The 15691-nt window shown below is 40.7% G+C and overlaps 2 protein-coding genes across 4 annotated transcripts; one reads left to right on the forward strand and one right to left on the reverse strand.

Annotated features, from left to right (window-relative positions):
* Positions 1-738: 738 nt before the first annotated feature.
* Positions 739-15247, reverse strand: LOC117137055 (aquaporin). 3 transcript variants are annotated; one of them, XM_033298265.1, is made up of 4 exons: positions 14649-15247; positions 6935-7113; positions 1451-1804; positions 739-1393 (listed from the first exon to the last, which is right to left on the reverse strand). In XM_033298265.1, exons 1-4 carry the CDS (start codon positions 14662-14664, stop codon positions 1205-1207), a joined length of 738 nt encoding a protein of 245 aa, XP_033154156.1. In that variant the 5' UTR covers positions 14665-15247; the 3' UTR covers positions 739-1204. The 3 variants fall into 3 exon arrangements, with proteins under 3 accessions (XP_033154156.1, XP_033154158.1, XP_033154157.1); XM_033298267.1 differs by lacking the exon at positions 14649-15247 and adding an exon at positions 13406-13431; XM_033298266.1 differs by lacking the exon at positions 14649-15247 and adding an exon at positions 10205-10348.
* On the forward strand, positions 3351-4178 carry LOC117137056 (accessory gland protein Acp29AB). The gene is made up of 2 exons (XM_033298268.1): positions 3351-3463; positions 3525-4178. The coding sequence occupies exons 1-2, from the start codon at positions 3395-3397 to the stop codon at positions 4152-4154; spliced, it is 699 nt and encodes a 232-aa protein (XP_033154159.1). The 5' UTR covers positions 3351-3394; the 3' UTR covers positions 4155-4178.
* Positions 15248-15691: the final 444 nt, after the last annotated feature.

A 15691-nucleotide genomic window follows, 5' to 3' on the forward strand; every position in this document is an offset into this window, starting at 1 on the left:
TTAATAAAACCATGTCAAAATATTTTGTGTTCTTTTAATGATCGTAAATGGTAATGGCATAGTGAAACATCCTTTTCATCCATGATGCTAAAATCAAACCTGAAAATAAATAACAGTTTAAAATACCGGTGGAATATTTAAAGAAATAAAAACACAAAAAGAGAACCAAAATACCTTAATATCCTAATTAATACACGTATCGAGATCCAAGTTATGTTTGTGTGAGCACGCAGTACATCATCAGTAGTATGCAAAGGATTGAAAATGCGAACCAAGCCATTACAGGGATTCTGAGGGCATCTAGTGACCACAATGATTCATGACCTTGAAATGGGGTACAGCCCTTCTTAAGCTGAAATGTATACATTAGCATCCGCACAGAAAGAAACCCAGGACTCGGCTAAACGCCCGCTTTATACTTATATTGCAAAACCAAGCGATTTCCATTGAATGCTCTCCTTCCAAATCACGGAAAACTATACTCAATTTCCCGAATTAGTTTAATTCCGAAAGCAGCATAGGTCTAAACTTCATAATTAGTATTAATGTCACCAAATGATTGCCTGTGATGTATTGGTAAGCCCAAATGCTAGCATGAAATTCTGGATTTCTGGACTTAGTTTAATTAAATGTATACTAGTTGCTTTAAGAACGGCGTACAAGTAAAAATAGTCATAATGATAAATAGTAACTGATGACAATGAGTGAAGCCCCAGGACATTCAGACAAAAATGAACATTTGTATTTTCTTTATATTTTTTTATTACACATAGTCATAATACAATTCGCAGGTGCTCAGCAAGTGGCGATCAACAGCGTGGGTAATCCACCTGTTCGCCAGTTTGGAAAGTGATTTCCCAGTACAATTTAGTTAAGCTTCAATACAGTTTTCCTTCGATTCGCGTAATGATGATGTGCATATAATTTAGCTTAAAATTACTCAAATACAATATTGCATATTTTAAAGTGCTGGCTTCGCGGTACAACTAAACGAGACATTTGCTTTCTTATTGTTTAAAAAATAAAATGTTACAATTGCGTTGAAAATTCAGCTTGGTTGTGATGGTGGAGCAAACCTAAACTACGAGAAATTTCGGCAAACGAATTCGATGTGAACCTGATTTAATGGAAAGCGAATGTGTGATGGGAATGGAAAGCAGGTGCGGACATTTACAAAAATACATATATGGTATTCGGCCACTCTCTAGAAGTCGTACGAGTCGGTCTCATCATCGCCCTTGCGTACCTTGAAGATTAACCTGTAGATGATTCCGGCCAGCAGGCCGCCGGCAATGGGACCCACCCAGTAAACCCAGTGATAGGTCCAGACGCCCTGCACTACGGCGGGACCAAAGGATCGGGCGGGATTCATGCTGGCACCGCTCAGTTTGATCTGTAAATGGTACACTTATTAACCTCCAGTCGGAGAACTCCCTCACTTCGTACTCACTGCACACAAATGGCCAGCGGCGATGGCCAAGCCAACAGCCAGTGGCGCTGATCCCTTGATATCCTGGCGTCCAGGATCCGAAACAGCCTTGACCACGAAAACCAAAATAAAGGTGATCAGCGCCTCGATGAGCACCGCCTGTGCACAGTTCAGGGAGGGATCAAAGGAGGACACGCCCAGGTCGCCACCAGCCACTCCATCGAGTGCCACCTTGATCACAGCCGCTCCAGCAATGGCGCCCACGCATTGGACGATGATGTAAAAGGCAGCCTTCAGAATGCTGATCTCTCCAACGATCAGGAATCCAAGGGTGACCGCCGGGTTAATGTGACAGCCACTGAGGTGACCCAAGCCCTGTGGAGAACAAAATAAAGGGATATTTAGGAATATATTTATGTTTATGAGTGAGGTTTGGCCAACAAAAAAGCAATCAACGCTGATTATTAAAGTATAAAGATCAAATTAAATTTATTAACTTTAAGTTTCTTAGAAGCCCAAGTCAAGGAGGTTAAGGTCCAGTCAAACATAATGAAGATAATGGCCTATCTCCAGCTGCATCGGGGCTTGCAAATGTCGAGTTGACAACGCAACATCTTAACCATCTTCGCTCGAAGTTTGCCCTTTGCCATGAAGCTGATTGTGCGATTTTCCGAATTTTCCATTGCACAATATCGTTGCATATCGAACTGCCAGCGGATACAAGCAATTTGTCAGACGTGAGATGCACTCGAGTGCATTTATTGTGTTTAGCGTGTCTGCAAAGTTCAGGTCGAGCTGGCTGGAAAGTAAAAGTGATTCGGGGTTCTGTTGAGTCATTGCCCGTGAAGAGATCACATGGAACCACTTAAATGGAAATCGCATCGCATCGCAACGTATTGGATTGGATTGGATTGGATCAAGTGTTATGAATGGAGCCCGAAACGCACTGCTCAAGGTCGATGTGCAGGCTTCTATGTTTGATATCTCTTTCCAGCCGTGTTTCTCTACGTTTTGGTGATACGAATTCGATTTCGATATGGATTTCGCGGTTCGCAGTTCGCATTGGCCGCACGGCCAATGTCGTGCGTCGCTTTGCGTTTAATTAATAAATGCGCAAAAAAAAAAGAAAAAAATCCAAGTGTGTTGGCTGTTCGGCCACAAAACGCTAATTACAAATGCCGCCAAGAGCAAGTTCGAGTCGCGTTTTGCGGCCCAAACGGCGGCAATAGGCCACAAATCCGAGCAGCCACTACAACTCGAACAACTTCTTGACATTTTGGTTATGCGCATGCGTGCAGCGCAATTTCGACTTCGTCTGTAATACTAAGTTGCCGCCTTTGCTGCTGCCACTCAGCCTGACCTAATCGCTTGGATCTAAAGTTTTTAGCCACAATGGTTTAGGCCTATTGTTCTCGACTCAATGCCTCCACTCGTCTTAGCTGCACACATCGAAGAGTCGTGAAATTAATCAAATTTATTGTCGAGCCCGAAACCCATAATTAAATTTAATATATGCAACGAAAGCAATCGCGATCGACGGACGGACCGGCTGCGTGTGAAAACCGCGAATGACGGACTGACTGAACTTAGACGTGATTCATCGATGAAATATGGCTCTAATCGAGTTAGGCCTATGTGATTACGCTGCGAGTTTATTACGCATTTCGAATGGGTTAATTACGCTATATGACTTTTTAGTTCTAAGCGACTCCTGCCAAACTAATTCAAAATTTTAAAATATATTTTTCATTTTTATGACACTTGGCATTATATTTTTCTGTGTATGCAGTTAACTATACCCACATGCTGTGCAGAGCGATAAGGCGTTCATAGTACCAATCTCTTATCATGCAGCGTCAGATTTTCTGTTTCTTTCTTGGATTGCTTTCTAATATTTTCGGTTTCGATGCATTTAAGTCAGTCTGTTTTTGCCACTAGGTTTTAAAAGATCTCAGAGTCGCAGCAATGCAAAAATCTATTATATTCTTGGTACTTTCGTTGTGCCTGGCTTCAAGTTTTTCAGCAGCCTGCAAAGTAAGTGGAGTAGAGAAGTAGTTTGGAAATGCTAAAAATTTGCATACACATATCTTCCCAGGGCGATGAATGCGATTCCCAATGTGCTGCATATTGCTACGGGGTCTTGAATCCCTGCATGGCGAACCTGGGCACCTTGCAACGAAGGATTGAAGCCTGTGAATCAGCTGTTGCAATAGCGAGAATAGCCCTAAATGACCGAAGACTGGACAATTTTGGCACTTCAATGAACTTGCAGCTGGAAAAGCAAAATACTTCGCAACTACAGCTGACACGCGGTACACCAATGGGCAGAAAACTGGAAAAAAACGACACTTTTCAACTACTGGGAAACAATTACTACTACATCGAGAAGGAACAAAAGCTAAACTGGCACGATGCTTTGGATAAATGCCACAAAATGGGTGGCCATCTGGCCAGTCTGCAAAGTCAGGAGGAATTGGATGGATTCAATAACCAACTTAATGGCCTGAATCGCTACTGGATCGACGTGACCAGTCAGTTCAACGAAAGTGAATTCGTGTCTGTGACCAAAGGATCGAAGGCCAATTTTTTGAGTTGGGCTGAGGGTGAACCGACAAAAGATGGAAATTGTGTGGATATCCGAACATTCAACGGGAAAACTACCATGAACGATAACGCATGTTCTGCCAATCTCTATTTTATTTGCGAAAAATCTATTGAAATATAAAACAAAAATATTTATCTCTTTTAAGTTAATAGTAGTTTTTGAATTCTGACATATACCACATGGTTTATAGAGGAAATTAGTATAAGATATATTGGGATATAACATTATTTCGGAATATAAATATAATCCTATATGAATTGACCACTATTTCATTATTTTGTGTCAGCACTCCGTGCTCTCAATGTTTTCCATTGGCTACAAAAAGTCTGGCAAGACTCTTCCCCCGATCGCGATATATATATATATATGTACACATACGATATAGAGATCGATTGGCTTACGCATGTGCAGTGGAAACCGAAGCTCGACATTTACGCTTAAATCATATTTTATGGCTTTTCAGCTGAAAATCGAATGCTAACTTGTTTGTTTCGTTCTGCTTTTCAGCGGCATTTTGGCGATTGTTGTTGTGTTCTGCTTGTTGGCCAATTCAATTCAAGTTCGCATCGGGCCAAAGCCAAAGTCGAAGTCGAAGTTTGTTCAACCAACTCGATTCGATTGCGATCGCGATCGCGAATTGAAAACAAAAACGTGAACGTTGCACGCACCAAGTTAACTTGTTTTTCTTTTGTTTATTTGGCTTAACTACGTTTGCATAATTAAAGCCAAATAATGGGCATGTTAAGAATAAACTTCATTGAACTATGCATTTAATTCAGAACTTAATTTCATTACTGATGATACCATTAAACAATTGTCGGTACTTCGTTTGTTAGTATTTATTCTGTAAAATTACGCTTTAATATCAGCAGCAAGTAATTTTCCTATACTAAAACCATGTGTTTAATTGAAGCCCCTAATAAAAGCCAATCCCTCTAGCTGAATTTTCGATAACAATCGGTTAACATGACATGACAATTTACAACCCACATTCAAATCGGTTAATATGAATTTTTCCATGCACGTACACAATTGTTGTTTGCCATTTTCTCTAAGCTCTTTCAGCTGCATTAAATTTCATTTTCTTTGATTTACTTCCTCTTTGCCGCCTTTCGAGCGATCGCCGCATGCAAACTGCATACAAATGTGGATCTTCTAGAGATTTGCATTTGAAGTGCCGATCTCGAGGGGTAACTCAATAGCCCAAGCAGATGCCTTGTAATATCGTATTTCTTGACTTATTTCTAGCACCATTACTGGACTAGCCATTCCACGGCGCTCGATCGCCGGCAATTAGCACGTTTTCCAATTTGACGCCACGCGTCTTGCTCCATTGAGCACCTTTGGCAGGGCCTTTGGGTTCGGCGATGGCGATAAGGATGGCGATGACGAACGAGCATTGTCGTCACACCTGCTGGCGAAATTGGCAATGCATATGAATACCGGGGCTTTTCTTGGGCTCGAGCGCAGCCAATCGATCGCCACTGCAAGTCATGGTAATGTGGAAAGGCTGAAAAGTCTGCCGCTTGTGGCAAGCACATGACTGATCTGTTCACGTGATTCGGCAGGCGACGGGCAACTAATTTGCCACTAATAACGAATGTGTTGCAAATGTTTTCGTGTTTTCCGCGGGAAAATGACAGAAACAAGCATCCATTATGCTGCCAATATTGCTACTTGATTTCATTGTGCAAATTATCAACGCTTTCAATATGATTATTAACTTGCAACTTTTCAGTCGTAAGCGCTTTCAGTTGGCCAAGCCATATTAGTCATACGACATGTAAGACCAGCATGCAGAAATATATCTAGCGCCCAACGTGGGGCGCAAAGAAATGGATACTTTTTACTTGGTTAGATTATGTAGCACAAGTAATCGACCTTCTTAGGTAGAGCTCGTTTAATACAGATAGTTGTTCTTCAAATTACCACTTGCGATGATTAATAGTCATGCAAAAATGAAAATCAAATCGAAGAATTTCCCATTCATACTGCCCAAACTAATGAGACAGGAATCTAAAAATAGAAGCCCATAGAAGCCTTTTCGTGTTCTTGATGGATTCGGTCCGTTGAGCTTGACTTTTGTAGTGCCATAAATCGAATGAATCGAATGCAAAGCACAGATTGCTTTAAATGCTAAGGCACAGCATAGCGTAATTAAACGCATAATAATCTAATTGCATATTTTGCGTGTTGATTAATGTTAATTGCCAGCGCAGACGCTTTTGCTGCGAGCGCGCATTTATTATCCGCACTGCGAGTGTGCGTTTGTAAATCTGTCAATTTTCTAAATTACATTCGCACGCAGTCTTGAGTTTTGAGTTCTGAGTTTTTAGTTCTGTGTTTTGAGCGGCAACCGGCAAGCTCGAGCTGCATTCGCTGGCCATTTGGTTTTTTTTTCTTCTTTTTTTTATATATGGCGGGCCCGCGATGTTGTCGCTTTTAAATGCCAATGTCTCTTGGCCAAAAACGCTGCGTTTGTGAATGAGCCGAAAGTGTAACGCGGCGGTGGCGTGTCCTTGAAAATGTCCGCCGATCGGCGCACGCACCGCCGACTTCTGGCCTGAAATCTCCGACTTGGCCAGCAGATCTCAAATCTCGAATCTGCAGCTCGATGCGTTCTCTTTGTACGAATGATCTGTATTGGACTTGTTAGGGTGGACCCAAGTTACACAAGAAAAACTTATGAAAATGTTATTAGGATTTTGAATTTGTTTTTGAAAATGGCACAAACATAACGAATTTAAAACTAACAACTTTAAAGCATTGTCATTTTAATGGAAATTTTAGTAAGTCTGGCCTAAAAATTAATCATACGCCCTGTTGAGCTTCGATTTTTGAGCTTCCGACCGACTTCGGTCCATCCTAGCTGCAATTTATGTGCGTATAGTTATAGTTACCTGGGCGATGGTGGCCACCGTCAAGCCAAAGGTGAATGCGATTTGTGGTACACTTCCGCTCGTCGTGCTGCCAACGCCGACGAAGATCAAGAAAAATGTGCCCACCAGTTCGCCGAGCAGCATGCGCCAGATTTTCTTGTTCTCGGTTATGTCGGCAACGCCAACGAATTTCGACATTTCTGCAAATGGAAAATACAGACCAAACAGATTAGTAATCGCAACGAATCACCGAAGTCAGAGATCGCAAAAACAGTTGATTGATACTTGCGCAGCGCATGCCAAATCATTATTAATTATTACTTTTTGTCAGCTTATTGTCGGTTTAATGCAATTCTTAGTCAATAAAGTCGCAACGGAAAGCTCAGAAACAAATAAACGCAACCACTGGGGAAAAATCAGCAAGCTAATTAGAATCTAATTAATGTCATATCTTTTTTTTCGAATTTGCAGCAAACTCAAATATGTTTTTGTATTTAATTAAAAATTTAATTGCAGTTTGCACAAGGCAACTGAAAATATAAGGTATTCGACGTTTTTATGTGACGTTGTAGGCAATATAAACAAGCTTGTAAATCTGCACGTTTTGCGCAATTACGTCAAATAAGTTCTAGTGAAATTTCACACCTCATTTGGTTGAAATGCCTAAGCTGGCTTTATATAAACAAAGCGAAGTGCATTGAAAAATGCCTAAGTAGCATAATTCACGCTTCACATTGTTTACCCTTTGTTCAAACTATTTACGCCTTGCACCGTCTGTTCAAACAATTTGCATCGATTGATTAATTAATTTGTTTAATAGCACTCTGGTGTTTGCTTCCTGACAAAAGCCTTTCATTTGTCATTATTGCCCGTGCCAGGCGTCGTTGGGTGCTAATGAGTGGGTGTTAATTAATTGTCCTAGCAAATATTTGCGAAAGTAGCCCTCACTGCGATTGCACTGCCCATAAAACTATTTATAAGCATGATGCATGCCTTTTAATTTAAAATAAAATTTTAAATAAGTGCAGCTTATCAACGGAGCCAAAAAAAATGGCTACTAACCCTGTTACTTAAGCCGCATTTAAATAGACATTTTTTTATGGCCTGCCACTCGACCAAAACATCACATTAAGTGATGAACACACAACGCCTCTTTTTCAGCTGATAAGGCGATGTTATCGCCAGGTTCGCACACTTCACTTAATACGGCAATTATCTGGCGTCCCATGACTCTGAATGCCAGCGATAGTGGCAGTGGCAAGGAAAACCCCATAAACATCTCGGTGTCAGCAAACAGTGGGGTTTTGCCACTGGCATCGGTTCAAAAAATTCAAAAAACGATTGAAAACTGCACAACGCTCTTAAAATTCAATTGGAGTACATTGGGTGAAAATATCAAATGGCCAGCCAGATGCAGGACAACGTGATCTGAATGAGCGGAGATCCCCGAGGAATTCCCCCGACCAAAATGCCAGGAAACCCATAAATAACTTGAGCTGACACAGTAACTAGTGATATTTTTGGCGTCACTTTTTATCGAAACAGAAATACTAACTGATACTGAGCGATACAAGCGAGGACTTATGTGGTGTCTAACTGCCTTTAAAAGTGACAGTAAATTTAAGAAATCAGTTATCACTATTTCGATCTAAATATTTTAAGCCCAGGAAGTGGCCATTAGAGAATATTAGAAGCCATAACCATTTTATCAAGTGAAATACGATAGTCGCGACGCACTGGTGGGCGCTGGTACGCCCACACAAGTTCGTAAATAAGATTGGAAAATGAAACCAGATCGACCTGTTGACAAGAATCGCAATTGGCCAAAACTCAATTAGCATAAGAGTGCAAAATTTATGGTCTATTCGCATCGAATGTTTGTTTGATTCAGGCGGTGTGGTGTGTTCTCTGTATGTTAATTTGCCGAGACAAAACAAATGTAAATTGAATTTAATTAAAGATAACGAAATGTCAAACATAATTACACGATCATTGTGGGACGAACAAACACAAATTATTGCCGAACTGAGCGTCTCCGTTTGACAATCAATCAATGCGGCGAGCAGGGGAAATTAATAACTTCATCTGCCAGATATTAATCATGGCAATTGAATTGAAGATTGAGACTCAAGTTCAATGTAACCCCGGCATCATTAATAAGCAATTTGTGGGGCTTTCATTAAGGTATTGGGACGTGGCACTTGGCTCGAACGCTGTTAGCCAGTTTAGTTGACACTCAGATTGGCAGTAAGTTTGGGACGAATTCTACAAAAAGGAACATCTTTGGGGGCTGACTAACGCCTGCAATCAGTTCTATAATTGATGGGCTTTATATCTTGGGGCTGCTTTCAGGAAGCCAACTAACGCAACAGGTCTCCATAAAGATAAAGTAGTGGCTGCTACCTGAAAATAAACCTTATCTCTGACGTTTGCCCAACTTAATCTAAATGGCCCGTGTGTGCGATTTGCTTTGGGCCTTAACAACCTTCGTAGGCCTTCTTGTCAAATCCTTGGGAGATTTCGGCTAATGCTCAACAACACACATCTTGATTTTGCCATTGAAAGTGGTCTGAAGAAAATAACTTGGGCCGGCCACAATAACACATTAAAAATTGTATTAACAAAATGGAAAAAAATCATAATAACAACAATTACACACAATAGTCATCAATTGGAAGGTGAGGGCGTGACGACGTCGAGGCTTTCGGCTGGATTTTGTGTGTGCTTAAGCAAAAAACCAAATAGACATAAAAACAATCCGTCAGCAAGGCCAGCCGAGATACATTTGCGAAATGAAGATTTATCTCTGTTAATTTCGCCTTTAATTTGTCGAATACAATTTGATATTGTTCATAATGAATGGTAATTAATTTAATTAGTGGGAAAAGTTAAGCTCGCTATCGCTCGTTGAATTCTAAGTAAATGCCTAAAAGGTGTGTTCTAAATAAACTCGAGATCTTGGGACCACTTCATCAATTTTTCCAGCCCATCAATCAGAACACGACATTGTCATTGGCATTGCCATCGACACGAAATTAATTAATGGCGGGGAACACATCAAAAGTAATCTTGCTTCGCTATCGCAAATGGAAACATAAACAAGCGCCAAGTACGCGTACATTAAACATTAAATTTCTATATCATAGAATCGCAAAATTCCCGCCGTATGCGTAATAATATTTAAGATCCTAAATCGTTCTGGCGTCTTTTGGGCCATCAAGAAGTTGGCCGGGAATCGCCTGACCCACATACCAAAATGTATTCTTAAATACCACTTGTATGCATCTTTACCACACATTTCGTTTTGATCGCTTCGTCCCGTTTGAGATTTTTTTTGCAATGCCAGGCGGAAATTTGAAATTCAAAGCAGGTAAAGCGTGGCTTCGTTTCGGGCTTTCTGTCACTTTGTTTTCTTTCTCTTCTGCTTCCGTGTTTGAAAACAACAAACATGAAAAATAAAAAGTTTACGAACAAAAAACGGTGAAAATTTATTATTCGTGCTGGAAGTGATTGAAATCGCTTGTCGACTGATTTTCAAGTGCCTCATACTCTTTTCAAGAATCGAAATGCTAAGTAATATTTTTAAAAAATATTTGGAAGTTAGTGTTCTTAAAATTTAAGCCATTAAGCCATGCTCCTTGAAAGTCTCACTTACTAAATATTTTATATGGTTTTATAACCGGTATATGCTTATTACAATAAACCTGCAAACTTTGATCTGAAACTTTTATTCGCCCAGCCGATCTTAAAATAAGGGCATAGAGAATTCGTTATGCCGCTGAAACCCACAAATTCCATTATAATGTCAAGGTCGCTGCGCTTTTCCCAACCCCATGGGCTAAAGAATCGTTCTTATCTGGCAGGCCTGATAAATCACGATCTGTAGTGGCCACATTTCCTACCACTGAGAAATTTCACTTTCGCCTTTTCAGAACCTTCCCCACGATTTAAGTGGCCCCGAAGTATTCAACTATTTCGCAATGTGCGAGATATCATCTTCAATTCGCTGCCAAGTGCTTTCTGCCAAGTACTTTCAGTCCAACGATTTATGGCTATTGCCTGAACTGACTGAATTGCTGAACGATAAGATACCAGGTGAGTCAGGTGAGCTGGCTGCTCCCAGATAGCCAGACGGTTTTGGATCCCCATCTACGGTTTGAGGTGGCTAGCCTGCATATAATTACGGTGTTATTAGTGGCACCGGGGCACTGGGAATCGTTGAGGTCCCAGACCCAAATATAGTAATCTACATTGTGTCCGAATCGGAATCTATGCCAAGTTGGCCTGGACAGTCAAGTGCATGTTCGGCCCCCGGGTAAAGTGGCGTTGCATTTCCCCATAAACTCGATGTTGCCGCGGATGTCCGCTCGACATGGTCTTCCACCTGTTCTGTTTGTTGCCAATGTGCTCACAGCCTGAGCAGACACTGAGAGATATGGGGGGTAGATTCCTGAAGGGAACGTATTTTCTATGGTATCTAGTATCTGGTAAAACTATCATATAATAATTCCGAATAACACCATTTGCTTTTAACGATAGGATTGCCCTTTTTCATATGAGCAGCTATTTATTGTATGAACCAGCGTTTGCGAGTACACTTTTCTCTCAGTGCCTCTTGTGTCCAACCTTGGCTGAAGCGAAAATCAAAGTGTGGGCTAGTGGTGGAGCACACGTGCCCATGAATACCATAGAGGCCAAGTCAAAGGCTTGGCTCTTCGGAAGCCGCTCCCAAGTCCTGGCCCCGAATCACTTGGCTGGTTATGTTGATTGGCGAACTGGGGTTGGGTTGGCCCATGACTTATCTGCGTATTATTAGAACATGAGCAATGTCATCGCCTGTCGCCTTTTCTCACCTCGTTTTGCGTACCCCCGAACTCATTAATTTCATCCTGGCACGCAATTTTGGCATAAGTTTCCTAATTTATGGCCATTTCTGCTCATATGTTTCCCAATCATTCAAAATGGGATGGGAACTGAAGAAAATGGCTGAATGGCATAAGGGATTCTCCCGAACTAGCTTAATGGCTTATGATAGTTTTTTGGGGCGTATCAAGTGGTAATTTTCTGGACTGACGTCACTTGGACACGTGTGCAATTATAATCGACAAGAAAGTTGAATAAATTAGTGAATTTTTAAGACTTTGTTTGGAACGCATTAAGCAAAGAGAAGTGAACAAAGGACTAAAAGGGAGTGTCTTAAGTAATGTTTATTGGGTTGTGTAAATTTACAAGTGTTATTCCTTAACCACAAATGCAAAATTATGTTATTGTCGCTCATCTGAAGTTAATGCCAAAGCACAGGGCATTAATTTCGCATCTGTAAGTGCAAAACAAAAGGTTCTGGCATATTGTTTTCAATCCATTTTTTCGTCTACAACAATTAATCAATTTAATCGGATTATTAATTTCGGCTTTGCGCAACTCTTGGGCACTTTTGTTCGGCAAGGTGATGATTTTATTAATAACAGTCGCGTGAAAGATCGAAACCTGTTCGCTGGCTATTAAAATCGTTATAAATTAATTAGTCAGATGGGCAGGGACTATTCAGTTTTCGTTTGCTCGTTTGCTGTGCGGGAGGAGTACGTTCAAACTCACTTATAATCTTTATGGGCTTTTGCTCCAAGCGAATTTATGTCGCTTAACTCGTTTACAATGCACCATAAATCAGAGGCAATTTATTGGGGTTTGTGGTTTATGACTAACTTTGGAAGTTTGTCAATTAATGGCGATAATTTAAGACGACACGATAGGGAAAATCGGGAGACTGAAAGGCTGTTTTTCAGGCAGATAATCGATGGCTTTTTAAAAGGCAACAAAGTTGTATTTCTTTCGGATTGCTTTTTAAATTAGCAAAGGAGGCAATTTGTATACCCAAGCGGACTAAATTTTTGGTTGGCACACAGTCAATTCTACATTAAATCTACAGATATATGAACATTTTAATTATTGTACCCAGAATTCCGTAAATTTAATTGAACGTTACGTGAATCAAAAACTTTCCATGGGAAGCGAACATCTTCGCTACTGTGCATCTCAATGGCAGCTTATTATCTTAATTATAAGCTATCCGATTAACAAACAAGTTGATCTTCCATTGAGAACTGAGCTCGCTTGGCTGGAATTAAGTTTGTGGGGATGTTAGTGCACTCACTGTGCTAAATGTTCTGCGGTCGTACCAAAACCACTTCCTGGCCTTAAGTGTGCTACTGTTTTGAATGCCAATTTCACCGTGATGTCATGTCAACTCCGCGCACGATTATTACTGTAATTTTATATCTGCGATTCCGCAGCTACTAACGTCAGGTGGAAGTCTATCTATATATATATATATATATATGTGTATATAAAGTGATGTTGGTCCAAGATGACAACGCATTGAATTATGAGGCGGGGAAGACGACGTTAAGCGAAAGAGGGATATCAAATTAGCCACACGTTTGTACTATAATTTGCAGAATTTCAGCGCCAAAGGGCCGCAAATTTCTCACGCACCTCACTCGACTATTTTTAAACGCTTACTGGTCTAAAAGTTCCACTCGAGCCAAGTTAAGTGAACGTATTTAATATCCAAATCAAATATTGAGCCCTGTGTTTAAGCACTTGATCAAATAGATGCTCAGGCGTTGACATTAATTAGCTGGAACCGAGAATTCTTGGCTGGCAAATGAGTATTCAGTGCCAGGTAAATATTATGGCCATTATCACAACGATATCGGCGGAACAGGCGGCGAAAATGACGCCAGAGATGGGCTTTAATTTTGCTTAGCAAACAGATAATGCAATTAGGTTTTTAATTAATTGGCACAAATATAAGTTCCTATTTATTTGGCTCTTAGGCTGCTTTTCTTCAGTTCATTCACTTGACTTGACTCGGTTCGGTGTGGTTTTATTGCTTTCGTTGGGGAGTCATCAACACCATCATCGCATAGATTGCCTCGACCGGAGTTTCCGCTGTTGTTTACCTGGCTAAGTTTTCTCCTATCTATCTTTTTTTCTTTCGAGGCTTTTCTGTCATGCAAACTTTCAGTTACAGAAATCATCATCAATCGCCACGGAAGCTAAATCAAAGCAACAAAAAACTACGTCTAACTATAAAAAAATAACTCGGGGCTAATTTGCTGTCTTTCTCATGCTGCGCCAGAGAAATTATTGAAAACCAATCATCTCGTTATCGTTATCGACAGGCGCGCTACGCTTTGATTCGCCCAACCACCCAAAAAAAAAAAAAAAAAATGAAAAAAGATGATTTATCAAAACATCTTTCGATGGCTTATTAACGTTGATTAATTGTGAAGGAATGATTAATTTAAGGCAAATTTTGGGTTACTGTTTGTTTGCTTCGAAAGTGAAATCCAAAGAGGGGAGTTATTTTCCAATAAACAAAATGCGTGCTTAATTAAATTAAAAGTTGATTTTTTAAGAAAACTGTCTTCATTACAAATTTTATGGTTTAGTTTTAATCATCTTAATTTAATGTAAGATAACATAAGGATTAATACAAACGCATTAGGAAATTGCAAACGATTTTGGAAAATAGTTTTGGAAATTATACACCCACATTTGTTTCTTATATTTTTCAAGCGAAAGAGGAAAGCCCCGAAAGAGTGGGATTAACTTTCGCACAAAACCATAACAATTTGCCGCACTCTCGCCCCCAATTTTGCTCGCAATTAACCTTCGCACACACGCACACGCATAGTTCGCATTCTCCAGCCTCCAATCGCCAATCACTCACCTGTTTTCTCGACCATTTTGCTGTCTTCTGTCTTCGGTCTTCTGGCTGCGGTCTACTGTCTTCTGGGGGCTGCCACTCGAGATTTTTGGCAAGCGTGGGGGGTTTCGATGCGAACTTGTGCTTTGCTTTCGTTTTCAAAGCGTGCTTTTTGCCCTATTGCTTTTTGCTGCGGGTAAAAGTGAGTTAGCGCGCACTCGAATCGAACTGAATTGTGCCAATAGTTTTTGTGGCCGAAATATAATTGTTAAGGTTAAGAGTCTTGAGGTTGCACAATTGTCTGCCACTTGACCACACGGAGTCGAATATGGGCGGAAAGCGGCGTTTGTTGTCAATTGAATTTCACCCGACTGACTTATTTTCTTCACTGGGCTACAATATTTTCAGATTTCCATTCGAAATTGGAAAGCGCAACGTGCAATAACTCGATTTTGTTATTATTATTATTATTATCGCCAATTAAACTAACCGCTCCGAACTCGATTTCCTTTCTTTGGATTTTCGAAACTGCCGCTTTTCTTTCTCTCGCAGTTTGTACTGTAGTGCTGTAGTGTTCAAAAAGCTGTGCTACCACGTTCGCTGCTCGAGCGCAAATAAGCGTTGCCAACGCTGCGACTGTAACTGATATACTCTCTGCCGCGGTCGCCGTCGCGGTCGGCGTCGCAGTCGCGTCGGCGTCGCTGCCACAGTCAGATTTTTTAGTTTTGGGGCTTGGCCACCGCGGAGCTCCACTTGTCCCCCACTTGGATAGCAAAGGATCTAAGCTCGGAATACACCTGCCACGGATGACTTAATCGAATGGGGGCGCGAAAACATTTGTAATGGCTGTTGTGGCTTTTGATGGCTCTGTTTTGCCAAAGTGAGTTGCTAGCCAAATACTAAATCCCTAATTTGCCCTTTGAAAATAGCTCTCATTTAGTTCTGACTGAAATTAGTCAGTATGATTTGTAATTGTAATTGTTTTTTTTAAAACAAAAGTATGAGTAATGATTTGCGTCTACCCCATAACACCAAACGTTTTTCAGTCATGGTGTTATCAGCTAACC

This window comes from Drosophila mauritiana, chromosome 2R, assembly GCF_004382145.1.
Source record: "Drosophila mauritiana strain mau12 chromosome 2R, ASM438214v1, whole genome shotgun sequence".
Taxonomy (NCBI): Eukaryota; Metazoa; Arthropoda; class Insecta; order Diptera; family Drosophilidae; genus Drosophila; species Drosophila mauritiana.